Source organism: Euleptes europaea, chromosome 15 (assembly GCF_029931775.1).
Source record: "Euleptes europaea isolate rEulEur1 chromosome 15, rEulEur1.hap1, whole genome shotgun sequence".
In the NCBI taxonomy this organism is placed as follows: Eukaryota; Metazoa; Chordata; class Lepidosauria; order Squamata; family Sphaerodactylidae; genus Euleptes; species Euleptes europaea.
This window is the reverse complement of record NC_079326.1, coordinates 36,435,119-36,450,532: the sequence shown is the minus strand read 5'-3', so window position 1 is coordinate 36,450,532 and position 15,414 is coordinate 36,435,119. Positions and strand designations below refer to the sequence as shown.

Here is a 15,414-nt window from a genome sequence, read left to right as displayed (position 1 = left end):
CCATTTCTTGAAATCAGATTTTTGAATATTATAATAAAGGACTGTACGCAGGATGTCATTTGCCACCAAAAGAAATGTTTTCTGTGCCTTATTTTTCTTGCATTTAAGCTGTTTTCCTCCGTGTGGAAACTACCGTATATACTCACGTATAAGCCGAGTTTTTCAGCCCCAAAAAAGGGCTGAAAAAGTCGGCCTCGGCTTATACGCGGGTCAATACGGTAGGGTAGGGGAGGAGGGAGGAGGGAGGGGGAGGAGGGGGAGGAGGAGGAGGAGGAGGGAGGGGGGAACTTACCTCCGCCGCCATCGCCGCCAGGCCAGTGCGGCTTCCCCCGGCCAGGAGCGCCCTGGGAGGGCCTTTGCAGGGCTGGGCATGATCGCTGCCGGGCGTGCCCGGCTCCTCCTGGTTGGCACCGGCCTCGGAGGGCCTCCTGCAGCCGCTGCAGGGGCGCGCCGCCACTCCCGCCAGGTGTTCGCGGCTCCCCCCGGCCAGGACTGGCCTGGGAAGGCCTCCTGGGCCGTGGGGGGGGGGGGGCGCCACAGCCTTCGCCAGGCCTGGAGCGGCCTAGGAGCAGCCTGCGGGGCCTCCCGGGCCACTGGGGGCCGCCTGCCGCCACCTCCTGCCTCTGGATAAGGTAAGCCTGCTGGGGGGGGAGGGGTTATAAGCCAACCCTCGGCTTATACGCGGGTGCCTAATTTTTCCCCATTTTTGGGGAGAAATTAGGCACCTCGGCTTATACGCGGGTCGGCTTATACACGGGTATATACGGTAAGTTGCATGGACATCATACTATGTGCCCCAAATATGAACGGAGTCCCCAGACTTTGAGGTGCCAGACTGCCAATTGGCTCTTTCTGCCAGTCCATGGCAATGCTGAACTTCTGAACCTGAAAACAGATGGACAGCTCGGCTCTCTAATGCCAGGGGGATGGGGGTGATCCCTTTGCAGGCCCATAAAATTGGACCCCCTGTCACAACATTCACCAACCTCCGGTGTTCATCTAAGGAGCATCCCTTGCAGCTACGCTACAAATTTGGTGACTCTGTCTCCAAAAATGCCCCCACAGGTGCTTCAAAAACAATCCCCATATACTATAATGGACCTGGATTTTTTTTGTAAACCCGGAAATACAGCCAAAATACCCCTTTACTAGTATGGGTATTTGGCTTATTCTGGGTTTACCCCAAAAAAATCAGGCCCGATAAACCAGAACCCAAAATTTACTGAATTGTTTTTTTTGCATGACCCTAATCCATGCAATTCACCTCCCATGTTTAAATAACAAGGATGGATCCTATGTAAATATGCAGATCCCCCTGGAGTAAAGGCACTCCACACAATCCTGACTATGAACAGAATTGCAGCCTCAGCTATTAAAATGTAAATTTAAATGTTGTGATGCAGAGGAAAATCCAGTTAATGTCACTTGAAATTAATAAAACTCTGAAAATGTACCAAATGACCTATGAAAGTGTACCGAATATAGTGACATCACCAAGTTGCTGGGCTGAAAATTACAGTTATAATAAAAAAAGGCTGACAGGCCTCATGATTTTCAAAACCCTCGCACCAAATCCTATGCATATTTAAGCAGAAGTAAGCCCCACTTACGTCAACAGGACTTACCCTAAGTAACTGCAGTTAATTTTATGCACTTAAATGCATTAGAGGTACCTAACAGGCCAAGCTGTCTAAAGGAACCCTGCTGCATTTGGTAATAAAAGGCTTAAAATTAATTCTTCCACTCAAGCCGTTGCTGTTACCACCTGAAAATGTCAAAACAAAGCCTGTCTATCACGAATTCTCTACAGACATTTGCCTCCTTCTTTATTAGTACCAGTAATTAACTTTCTGAGCTCATGGCTCCATGGTAAAAGGTTTCTTCTTGCCTTCTTATTCAATATTTCTCCTATAAATTAAAATGCATTAAAAGGAGAGAGAATACAGATATAAACTTAAACTTAGTATTCAAGTTGGAAAATAAAGATCAGGAACTAATGAGAGTTTTTCATTTTTTTAAAAAACACCCTTGGCAATAAACAACGGAAAAAAAAGGCAGTAAATTGCCTTGATTGTGCCAGATCAGCAAAATTGCTTCTGAAAATGCCTGCCATGAAACATAGCTAGCAAGTTAAGTTACCAGAATACTCCCTGGAGGTGCCTTCTGTTAAATGTGGGCACAGTCCCACTGGGTACTGCTGCGGTATATCCCCCATTTGGTTGACGAATGGAGATTTCACAGCAGCAGTGCCTGATAGAGTGCATCCTCGGTCAAAGAAAAAGACTCCAAGGGTATCTTGAGCCCAAGGCGTTGCTGCTTTTTTTCAAACCCAAACTTTGAATTTCTGAAAATATTGAGAAAATATTCAAAGACATATACGGAGTGCTTCACAACTATACCAAACATTCTCCTGTTTTGATTTTTCATATGCTTTATCATTTTAGACAGTACCGCTCCTTGTTTGTGACCATATTCATCTTTAAAAAAATATAATAATAATCCTGTTCACTTTCATTGTTTGCTTCACTGTGCTTCAGATCTGTTTTTGTGGTTTTATGACTTCATCATAACTGAGGCATAGTTAGGGTTGCCAGCTCTGGGTTGGGAAATACCTGGAGATTTCTGGGATGGAGACTGAGGAGGGCGGGTTTTGGGGAGGGGAGGGACTTTGATGCCATAGAGTCCAATTGCCCAATTAGCATTTTTCTCCAGTTGAACTGATCTCTATCGGCTGGAGATCAGTTGTAATAGAAGGTGATCTCCAGCTGGTACCTGGAGGTTGGCAACCCCAGGGATAGTGAATGGAGTAACATCAATGTACTTGGTAGACAATCAGATTTGTCTGCATGAAGACACCAGTGGGGGCAAGTGAAGCCAACTGAGAATCAAGTCCTTACTTTCTAGATCAGTCACATGGATCATAGGGTAAAAGGGATGACATCAGAATACCGTACAGCCAATCAGATTTGGCAGTGTGCAGATGTCACTGAAGATATATGCAATCACGTCAGCATGAAGTCTGTGCTTCTTTAATTGGTGACTACTTCTAAAGAATCACAGGAAAACATAAAGTTAACATTAAGAAGTCCACATATTTTTGGCTCACCAATATTTACCAAATAAAGGACTGAAATAAAAAAGTACAGGGATTGGGGGAAATGGCTAAGAGTCATCCTAAAATGAGTTACACCCTTCTAAGACAATTGAAGTCAATGGGCTCAGAAAGGGTGTGACTCTGCTTAGGATGGCATTGTTAACTCTATCACAATAGATTCCATCTGGGATTGGAAATATTTAAACACTCCTGTTAGAACAGAGTCCTGACCTGGATGGCCCAGGCTAGCCAGATCTCATCAGATCTAAGAAGCTAAGCAGGGTCAGCCCTGTTCAGTACTTGGAAGGGAGACCACCAAGGAAGACTCTGCAGAGGAAGGCAATGGCAAACCACCGCTGCCATTCACTTGCCTTGAAAGCCCCTTGCTGGGGCTATGACTCGATGGCACTTTACACATGCACATTAGAACAGAGCCCATACCTGGATGGCCCAGGCTAGCTCGATCTCATCAGATCTCAGAAGCTTACCCTGGTCAATATTTGGATGGGAGACCACCAAGGAAGTCCAGCCTACCTATGTAGAGGCAAGCAATAGCAAACCACCACTGAACATCTCTTGCCTTGAAAACCCTATGGGGTCACCATAAGTTTGCTGCAAATTGATGGCAAAAAATAATAATAGAATAGATTCTGAATGTACAACACAAAATAAAAGTGTGGCATATGTCCTATGTATTGTACTAGTTACGAAGAGTCATTTGCGCATTACATTCTGCAGCATGCATTTATATCAAAAGCCGTTTTACACATTTGAAAATGAGAGATGCACAGCCATATTTTGCAGCAATTTATCTACCATACCCTGATCAACTTCCGTGAACTAAAACTGGATAGTGTTTTGTTACACATAATACATCATAATGTACCCAGTAACTTTCAAAGAGGATACAAGCTAATGAAGATTGAATATGTTGCAAGTGTTTGAAATCTCCCGAAGCAAACAAACAAAAAATAGTCAATGAATCCTTATTTCAAAAGGTGATAAAAACTAATCATCTGATTTAGCAGCATACAAATTGATTCTTTGGCCACAATCCAGCACAGAGTTAGACAAGCATAACTGATTTCTAAGGAATCCCGTTAGGGTTGCCAAGTCCCTCTTCACCACTGGTGGGAGGTTTTTGGGGTGGAGCCTCAGGAGAGCAAGACTGGCAAAACTGCAGTGGTTGTCTAGAAAGGGACGCTGAGGGCATCCGTTTCTTAAAGCTACAGATGCTGCTTTTATTATTGGGGGGTGGGTTAACGCTCCCCCAATGTTGTTGTTGTTTTAGATTTCAGATTTTTCTGCAAACCTTTTTTAGGTTTGTGGAAAGATCTGTCTTTTCTGTCCATGGCTCCAATCTTGGATTTAAGTATCCACAGATGGACCGTGTTGAGAATTTAATACATTGAAATAATTTCCTGCAACTCAGCTGAGAGTGACAGACAGCAGGGAAGGTTCAGTGCCAATTCCAGCGGACATTAAAGAAATCTTGAAATCTTATTAACAACAAGCAGGTTGTCTCACTACATGACAGTCAGCACAGAAGTTGTGCTATAAGTTTGTCAATAACATATGACATTATGTACTCGTTGGCGCTCTTATATATATTGCTGCATCAATGCTCAAGTTGTCCCACCTGCAGAATAGAGTCCTGGCGGTTACAGCAGCTGGGAGAAAGAAACAGTGAGGTATTGTGGGCAACACTGCTGCACATTTTCGGAACTCTTTAACTGACAGGCTGATTTAATTGGTCTGATGACCCTAGCTGGGTTTATATTTGGACCACTGACTGATTCACATATAAACACTTGACCTTTCAGCAAAAGGACAGCTTTATATCCTAATAACTACATCCCTAAAATAAAACCTTGCAGTACAGAAGCAACACACACACACACACAGTCCTGTGATAGGGTTGACAACATTGGCTTGGGAAGATCCTGGAGATTGGTGACAGTGCCTTGGGAGAGGAGGAGGAGGAGAACAAGAAGTGTTGGTTTTTAAATGTTGACTTTCTCTAACACTTAAGGGAGAATCAAACCGGCTTACAATCACCTTCCCTTCCCCTCCCCACAACAGACACCCTGTGAGGTAGGTGGGGCTGAGAGAAATATTGTATTCCAAAGATGACACGGGGATACTGTTGCCAACATGCGCTGGTCTTGGCAACTACCTCAGAGACTCGTTGTACTGTCTAAGCATTAATAGCCTGCTGCTCTGGGCTAGCGCTCCGCTGCATTACCAGGCTGTCCAGGACAAGAAACCGGGTCACCCCTGCAGAACCAGCCAAAGGGAAGCCATGATCCTGATTGTCTCCTGATCCAAAGGGAAGCCGTAACACCGAGGCGAGAGCATCACGTCGCCCTCTCCTGCCATCCTGTCCCCCCAGTATCCTGTGAGAAAAACATCCGCTGCAATCGGCATTAACAACTAGGAAAAACTCCTCTGCCGCATCCCTGGAGTGTAGAGATTCACACCTTCCTGAGGTATTGTTGAACTTGAGAAGATCGAGTCAAGCCATCCCGGAGATACGCAAATCATTGGTGCCAACTTAGTTTACAAATTGTCACTCTACCTGATCGCTGCAGCCGAAGTCTTTGATCCCTATTGTTTTAGATAGGAGCCATCTGGGGAATCTCAACCCCCCACACCCCAGAGAAGGGTATATTTTGCCCTCCCCGACAAAGCAGAGAGGTTCTGCCCTACCTCTCCCTCCTTTTACTGTGTGTGTTGAGTTTTGCAGAACTCCACACCCCCTCCTTTCCGGTGACTTGGCTGGCCCAAGGCTCCGATACATCCCTCTCCCATCCCCCGCTATATTTTATTTTGTACCTATATGCCACGGATTTTGGACATCTCCACTTCTAGATCGGTAACGTATTACCCAATCAACAACATCCTCTCCCTTGAGAAACGTCTCTAATCCTACCTCCTTTTTATTCTTAGTTTTTTGTATGTATGTATTTGCAACACTGAATGAATGAATATATAAACACTTTTAATCTGGAAATCCTTGGTCTGTCATTATTCTGAGATTCACTGAAAACAACCCTGGTATACATTGGGTGATTCCGCTATATAAATAAATTAGTGCCGCTGCTCATGCTAATTTCCCCAATCAAAGAGCAGTTTCGGTAACAATACGGCCGTTTCAAATTTCTTCAATACAATTCTTCATAATTCTGCACTGAATGTATCCTAAGTGGAACGTGGTGACTATCTTGTATCTGTAACTGCAGTCAAAAATGATATGAATCAAGTTTTCTTGATGTTTGGGGACTAGTTTAATTCCCATCAGTTTCTTTATTCCAACTGATGCTTAAGTTAATTTACTTCCTGATATCCATTGAGGAGCTTGGGAAAAAAATAAATCCTTCAAACAGTGGCAAAACAGATAAAGATTTAGGCAGGTGTGGGTTTTACTGCCCTTGGAAGCATGCGTGCTCTGTTTTTTGTTGTTGTTGTTGTTGTTAAAAACAAAACAATACAGCCAATGCCCATCCTTTACCCAGGAACAGGTGGATTTGAGAGTAATTGGGCTCCCCCTGCTGCTGTTTGGGATGAAAAGATTGCCTCAAGGAAAGATGGAGTCTGCTTTCTTTCCCTGCCTCCCCCGTCTACCCTATCTGGGTAGAAGCCTCAGCCGCCACTGCACTGCAGCAAACCATGCAGATCCTGATGTATGCTGACTAGAGCTATAAATGACAACACAAACACTTCACAAACCAGAAGCTCCCCCCCTCACTCTTAATGCAAATATTAAGAGATTACAAACTACAGGTGTGTTTGAATCACAAAAAACACTATTGGGAGGAATGAGCTACTCCATGGGGCTATTGGACTTTACTATTATAGGATCTTGTTAGACCCATTGTTTTTGCATTGTTGTTGCTTACTATGTGCACTTTTCCAATATAATCTTTTTGTATTTTGTAACTACATTGTTGTGTCGCTCCTGTGCTCATTTCCTAACTATATAGTATCAGTACAGTGGTGTCTCTTTTTTCTATAACCTCCAGGTAGCAGCTGGAGATCTCCTGCTATTACAACTGATCTCCAGCTGATAGAGATTAGTTCACCTAGAGAAAATGGCCACTTTGGCAATTGGACTCTATGGCACTGAAGTCCCTCCCCAAACCCTGACCTCCTCAGGCTCCGCCCCAGAAACCTTCCACTGTTGGCAAAGAGGGACCTGGCAACCCTATGTCTAAGGGGAAAAGGTTCTAAAGCCCCTTTTCTCTGATTTCTACCCCCCAAAAAGTACATATGGGGCGAAAGTACATGGTCGCTTTAGGAGAGTTGGTTTTTATATGCCGACTTTCTCTACCACTTAAGGAAGAATCAAGCCAGCTTACAATCACCTTCCATTCCCCTTCCCACAACAGACACCCTGTGAGGTAGGTGGGGCTGAGAGAGTGTGACTAGCCCAATGTCACCCAGCTGGCTTTGTGTGTAGGAGTGGGGAAACAAATCCAGTTCACCAGATTAGCCTCTGCCGCTCATGTGGAGGAGTGGGGAATCAAACCCGGTTTTCCAAATCAGACTCCACCGCTCCAAACCACCACTCTTAACCACTATACCATGCCCCCTTTATTCCCTGTTTCAGCCAGGATTCAGCCAGGATCGAATGCAAGCTTCCATGGTGGCACAAGTGGGGATTCGAACCTGGGCCTCCCAGATGCTAGCCCAGTGCTGCCACTGCTACACCACATTGGCTTAAGTGAATTGAACCCAACTGAACATTTTTTAATTGGACAAGTCCCTAGGTAGGGTTGCCAGGTCCCTCTTTGCCACCGGCAGGAGGTTTTTGGGGCAGAGCCTGAGGAGGGCAGGGTTTGGGGAGGGGAGGGACTTCAAGGCCACAGAGTCCAATTGCCAAAGCGGCCATTTTCTCCAGGTGAACTGATCTCTATCGGCTGGAGATCAGTTGTAATAGCTGGAGATCACCAGCTACAATCTGGAGGTCGGCAACCCTATCCCAAGGAGTTACGCGTAGGGTTGCTAGGTCTTCTTCGCCACCGGCGGGAGGTTTTGGGGTGGAGCCTGAGGAGGGTGGGGCTTGGGGGGGAGGGACGTCAATGCCAAAGCGGCCATCTTCTCCACGTGAACTGATCTCTATCTGCTGGAGATCAGTTTCAATAGCAGGAGATCTCCATCTAGTACCTGGAGGTTGGCAACCCCAGTTACACGGAAGGCAAAATACGAGCTATCTAATTCCTCCGGGCCAGTTCCATTGCTGTATAAAGTTAGCAGCATCCTATCATGGAGCTTTCCCCTCACCCTTAAAATGCTTCTGCCGCAGCAAGAATGCAGAGAGGGGAACCATGTCCCGTTGTCAAGGGAGGTTTGATCTGCCCCCAGCCTGCCTCGTTATGTTGCGGAAAGCCATTGCACAAGCTGACAGCGGCTTTTTCAGCTGAAAGCAAGTCAATTGCACCTCGCCTCTGTCTGGTGGCTGACACTTCGTTTCAAATTATTGGATACCCCGATGACAGGCCTAAATGAGATGAGATTGCAGCTGCCTCCGATGTGTTTAAAGACTATGCAAATGTTTTCTGCTAAGGACTTGCTCATATGCTTATAATCTCCCTGTGTGTTTAGCTGAAATGAAGCCAAAGTTATATATTATCTACTAAAGAGGGAGAAAGAGAGAGAGCTGTCCGCATGGCAAACAATATTTTTTAGCAACCCAAAGGCACATGGTTTGACTAGAATATGCTAGTTATAAGGCAAATTATACACTGAGACAACTTTTCTTTTGGTTCTTGTAGGTTATCCAGGCTGTGTAACCGTGGTCTTGGAATTTTCTTTCCTGACGTTTTGCCAGCAACTGTGGCAGGCATCTTCAGAGGAGTAACACTGAAGATGCCTGCCACAGTTGCTGGCGAAACGTCAGGAAAGAAAATTCCAAGACCACGGTTACACAGCCCGGATAACCTACAAGAACCAATGAACTCTGACCGTGAAAGCCTTCGACAACTTTTCTTTTGTTCTGGTGGAAACTTAATCTCTCCTTTCCCCTAGTTATATCCTTTCCAAACATTCAAATCTTAGCTGCGTTGTCTGTGGAAAGGTAGGATTTTAATGAAGAAAGAATAATTTCATAACAGCTTTTTAATACTTAAATTTGAATTAGCGGTACTCGTTACTGAAAACTGAGCTTGAAAAATGCTGGTTTTTCCTACTTGAAAAATGCTGCTATTCCTTCGGAACTTATCTTTCGCCTGAATATTTTTCCTTTATCCATGACTGCCCAGGTGGGAATTAATGGAACTCGTGGAACACCACAGAGAATGTTTAAAAAAATGCTTAAAATAGCCTCTGTGCCTTCCTTCAACAAAGCCGCCTCTGAAGAACGAAGCAGCTCATGGACTATCGGGGGATGCTGAGCAGCTGCTGCGTTCACTATACACTCCCTGCACTGATTGTATCTAAGCTTATTATTGCAAAGCGCAATGGGATGCTGCGGCTATCAAAAGAGCTACTTAAAAGGAAAATCCCGTTCTGTTCCATAAATAAAATTGCCAGGTTAACAATGTGAGTTGCTGTATGGTTCCCCGCAAAACTTTTCTTTATACCTGTGCTGTCGGAGTCTGTGCTGCTAATGCATCCCGCTGTGGATTGTGCAGTGCTTCAGATGGTGGCCAACTCTATGATTCTATGATTAAGTCGATGCAATATATCTATATCTATATCTATCTATCTATCTATCTATCTATCTATCTATATATATATTGCATCGACTTAATCACAGAATCATAGAGTTGGCCACCAGGATCATCTAGTCCAACCCCCTGCACAATGCAGGAAATTCCAAACTACCTCCCCCACACACACCCAGTGACCCCTACTCCATGCCCAAATTATGGCCAAGGTACCCTCCCTCTCATGATCTGCCTAAGGTCACAGAATCAGCATTGCTGACAGATGGCCATCTAGCCTCTTTTTAAAAACCTCCAGGGAAGGAGAGCTCACCATCTCCCAAGGAAGCCTGAGGAACCGCTCTAACTGTTAGAAAATGATTGATTAAATAAAATTATTTTGTTCTTTTAATGGAGCAGGCAAGACCCACCTGTCCATAGCCAACGGTTCAGGGTTCATCCTCTTCATTTGTGCCACTCCAACAAAACACAAACATAACAGCTGAGTCCTACCCATCAGTTACACCTGCTCAGTGAGTATCACATTGCTAATCTGCACACACACTGGCTGAGTGCAACGGCATCCCAAATTTATGGCAGGCCATTTATGCAGGGTCGATTCTGCTCCTCGCTCAATGTTGATTTTTTAAACCCAACATTTAAAATGACTACTCACTGTCCTGATGCATGAGGAGAAAGTCAAAGAAATTCCACCACCACCCCCACTCACCTGCTCCTTCGTTCCTTCGTTTGCATAGCCATTAGCAATAGTCATTTGCATAGCTAAGCCGCGGCTGGGATTCTGCATGCTTCCTTCCGTGAATGCTTCGATGCGGGGGCGGAGCAAATACAAAAGGTAGCATTAAAGGGGCTCTTAAGAAATGTGAAGCAGGTATGTGCCGGTTTTGCAGTGATGTCTGGAATGACAGTTCAGCGTGAAGAAATAAAAAAAATATGCGGGGCACTTCAGCCTGGAACAGGCTGCTAATTACCAAGCATAAATGTCTGAAGTGCATCTTTATTGCACCAGAGTTACACTATGCTGTCAATGTCACTACACTGTAGGTAATGTACAGTGCAGTTCTAAGTTGAATGATACCCTCCTACGCTCTTTGACTTCAATGGACTTAAAATAGTGTCACTGTGCTTGGGATTGCACCACTAATCACCTTGCCCAACCTATGCTAAGAGGTGTTACGGAAAAAAATTAAAACAAAGGGTTAAACATATTTAGTCTAGCATCTCTCCCCGCAGCGCAAGGGAGAAAACGGGCAGATGAAGTAATGGGGAAGAAACGGGGCATAATCAGAATCTCTTGCTCACTCAGAGATCAGTCCCACCCCAGACACTGTTCAGTCTGCAAAATAGATGTTATAAATTGAAACAGTCCCATTCACATCAATGAAGACCCCGGCACCTCATCCCTCCCTGCCTGTAAAGCTACAATGGAAGACAAAATCCCTGCAGACAACCTAGGCACACCAGAAGCAGTTTGAGCTCCAGCCAGGGAAGACACTTTGTATATATAATGACATGCTATATCACTCTGTCCTTATGTCTAGAGCAACCTTTTGTGACCCAACTGACAAAAAAATGCAACATCTACCTGTGAAGGTGTTGATGTGCTGAAACACAAAATGGTAGACAAGTGTGTACTTGGCCAGACACTCTTGGAGCTGCCAGCATCTCAAGGATTCACCTTGGGCTTGTCTGGTGGCTGTGTAGGACTGGGAGGTGGTGACAGGCATAAGCCATGCCCGCTGCTTTCTCCCACACTGCCGCCCACAGCAAAATCGCCAGCACCTTGTTTGTTTGGGTGGAGATCTGGACCCGGGTATCAGGCAAAATGGCCTGGTATGCCTCTGTCAGCATGTTCTGCCGAGGGTTGCCCATCCATGGTACAGAGTTTAGCACATGTAGGGATGTTGATGATGGGAACTACTGGTGAAAGGGAACCTTAAATACTGCAGAAGAAAGTAACTAAGCAGGAACAGCATACCACTAATGCATCTGAGAACCCTTACTCTGCCTCAGAATATTTTGGCAACTGGGGATAGAAGAACAAGTAATATCTTACAAGTAAACAAGTAAGGAATGGGTCATGACTCCCAAACACTGTCCATTACTAGGGTTGCCAGGTCCCTCTTCGCCACCGGTGGGAGGTTCTTGGGGCAGAGCCTGAGGAGGATGGGATTGGGGGAGGGGAGGGACTTCAATGCCATAGAGTCCAATTGCCAAAGCGGCCATTTTCTCCAGGTGAACTGATCTCTATCGACTGCAGATCGGTTGTAATAGCTAGTACCAGCTAGTACCTGGAGGTTGGCAACTCTATCCATTACCCATTTCCCCCAGCACCTCCAGGAACTGAATGAGTGTGCCGAATATTCAAACAACTGTGTCCATAGAGCATAACCAACTCTCTCTTAGCAATAGGGGGAAACTGTACTATCTTACTGACCCTTTTGTCATTCAATACGTTGTAGCAATGTCTCCTATATAAAATATGTTGATAAATATACAGTGCCTTGATAGAAAACATCAGATATTGCAAGTAGCAATTCCGGGCCTCTAAAACAGTAAGACTCTTTATGCGGCTAACCTCCCCCACCTTCTCATTAAACAATTATTTCATGTTGCGCTGTACCTTGTTCCAAATTTACTCTCAATGATGTGTGAATCTGGGCGAGTGAATGAATTTCTCATCACCTTTCCTGCTTCTGAATACTATCAAGACCATGTGTAATGATACTCTTAATTGGGACTCTTTCTATCATCATCCTTCCCCTCCCCCCAACCTCATGCCTCTGCACTGACTGGCAGGTTGAAGCAAGTATACAACCAAGAGCCTTGTCATCTGAATGGATGTCTCTGCTATTAGTGTGTGGGTACAGGGACCCAGAGAACAGATCCCAACACATGTACAAGTAGAAAACAAACCGAATAGATGCATTTTCCTAGTAGGAATATTAGGAAGCATTCCTAATTCTTGGTAACCCATAGTCCATTTCTTACCTTCTTGCCTCCAGCTGCAGGTGATTCGAAACGGCTCCTCAGATCTTCCAAGGGAATATCAAAGCGCTCTATCCTATGGCGGTTGCCTGGAGGTTCTTCCTTGTACACCTCAACTCCGGGGTTATTCTTCACAGGAGCTTTCTTCATGATGTTGACACTACTTTAGTGACTTTTATTGGAAGGACAGTTCTAGATGCTGATTTCCTTCTCTACTCTTGCTGATGAAGATTTGCCGACGTTCTCCACTGGGCAAGGCCGTAGGGGACGATAACCTTTCTTGCAGCTGGGGAGTCACCATTAGCTTTTTCTTATTTGGATCTTGTTATCATCAGTGGTAGTTACACTACCCCAGGGAACAACTCCGTGCATCACCAGTACTGATTGAAGCATGAGAAGGCCTATCTGAACTGAATATTTGGTCAGCTCAGGAAAGCACTGAAAAAGCAACATAAAGGTTGAGTCAAAATACATGGAAGTACGGATATCAGACTCACAAGAGCTAATCATCTCAGCCTGTGGGTTTTGTGGAAGTCCAGTGATATCTTTTGGAGGACTTTTGCTTCTCATCCTGAAAAGTAATTTTTTTTATTTTTCACAGAAGTTCACAGCTGACTTCTAATATGTTTTGTTCTGGAACTATTTGTTCCTGTAAATGTATCTACTATAATGATGTACAAATATAATTATCTATAGAATGGTTGTATTAGCCATTAAGTCACCAAAACTAGTTATAGATATATAGTCTCCAGCAGATAAGCAACCATACACATTTCCCAGGTTTTGCTGGCACACTCTAACTGAACAATTGTGAGCTGACCCTGTTTGATCCTACTGGTGTTAATTTTTCAATATCCTGCCACATATGACTGTCCAGTGGGAAACCTTTGCAAAGAAGCAGCTGCCTCTATAGTCTTGGAGGCTGTAGCTGGATGCATGCTTTTTCATCCAAGAAAATCAAACTGTGTCCATACATCAGAAAAGGTATTGTAGTCTAAGAACAATGAGGAAGAGAGAATGTATCAGGACTTGGTCAGTACATTATGTCCCCAATTTTCCTCCTTACTTTGTCCATAGGTGTGCAGTTTAGAGTTTCCAGATCACCCTGGCCACTGGCAGAGGATGGGAGGTAGGGTTGCCAGATCCAGGCTGGGAAACTCCTGGAGATTTGGGGGTGGAGCCTGGGGAGGGCAGGGACCTCAGTGGGGTACAATGCCATATAGTCCACCCTGCAGAGCATCCATTTTCTCCAAAGGAACTGATCGATATAGTCTGGAGATGAGCTGGCATCCCAACACAGACTCCAATTCTGTTTATCTGGCAGTGAAGAAGATAGGATCACCATTATGCAAATAAGGGCAGGATGCAATCCCTTTCTGGTGTAGTGGTTAAGAGCACCAGACTCTAATCTGGAGAGCCAGGTTTGATTCTCCACTCCTCCACATGAAGCCTGCTGGGTGACCATGGGCCAGTCACAGTTCTCTCTGAACTTTCTCAGGCCATGCAGAGGCAGGCAATGGCTAACCCACCTGTGAACATCTCTTGCCTTGAAAGTCCTGGGGATTGCCATAAATCAGCAGTGACTTGACAGCACACACACACACACAAGCTGAGCTAGTCTGAAAATGATAGTTTTCCATGAGAAATGGAACTAAATGGAAAGACTCATGTTCCCAAGGGAGGAACTAGTAGAAACCAAAGGAGGAAACCAGTGGACAGGTCACTCCCTTCCCAAGGATGCTGAAGGTGCGTTTGTAAGACCAGAGCCAGCATCAGAACATTATACAATATATTTCCTCTCCTATAGGGTTTCCAGGTCTCTCTTTGCCACCGGCGGGAGATTTTTGGGGTGGAGCCTGAGGAGGATGGGGTTTGGGGAGGGGACTTCAATGCCATAGAGTTCAATTGTCAAAGCGACCATTTTTCTCCAGGTAATCTGATCTCTATCGGCTGAAGATCAGTTGAATTAGCAGGAGATCTCCTGCTAGTACCTGGAGGTTGGCAACCCTAGTAGGTTATTGTTCAGCTAGACTACCTGGCAGTTGGCAACCCTACTCCCTATGATTTCTGCAAGTTCCAAGCCTTGGTGGAGGAGGTATAAGGTTGCTGATCTCTAGGTGAGGCCTAGAGAATTACAACTAATCTGCAGGCTTCAGAGATCACTTCCCTTGGAGGAGAGCTTTGGCGAGTGGACACTATTGAATTACTTCCCTGCTGAGCTCCCTCCCCTCTCCAAAGTCCACCCTCCCCAGCCTCCACCCCCAGATTTCCCAAGCTGGAGCTGGCAACCCTAAAATGTGACTGTTAATCATATCACAGGACAAAGGAGTTGGGGTAAAACTTTGGGTTGCCAGGTCCCTCTTTGCCACCGGAAGGTTTTTGGGGTGGAGCCTGAGAAGGGGTGGGTTTGGGGAAGGGAGGGACTTCAATGCCATAGAGTCCAATTGCCAAAGCAGCCATTTTCTCCAGGTGAACTGATCTCTATCAGTTGGAGATCAGTTGTAATAGCAGATCTCCAGCTAGTACCTGGAGGTTGGCAACCCTAGTAAAACTGCATGTTCTGAGGGACTTTAAGAGAAGTGGAATGACAATATTTGTGGTACAAAGGCAGACTTTTTAGTGACTAACTAGGATTTGCACTTGCTAAGACTGAGGTTTGTGGGGCTG

At 45.2% G+C, this 15,414-nt stretch overlaps 1 protein-coding gene across 1 annotated transcript in view; it reads right to left on the bottom strand.

Moving 5' to 3' along the window:
- The window catches only part of XIRP2 (xin actin binding repeat containing 2), a 172,407-nt gene extending 159,510 nt beyond the window's left edge, over positions 1–12,897 (bottom strand). Inside the window, exon 1 of the mRNA XM_056861183.1 lies at positions 12,751–12,897. Within this exon, the coding sequence (XP_056717161.1) occupies positions 12,751–12,897 (147 nt within the window). The remainder of the gene's footprint in view (positions 1–12,750) is intronic.
- Between the last annotated feature and the right edge of the window lie 2,517 nt (positions 12,898–15,414).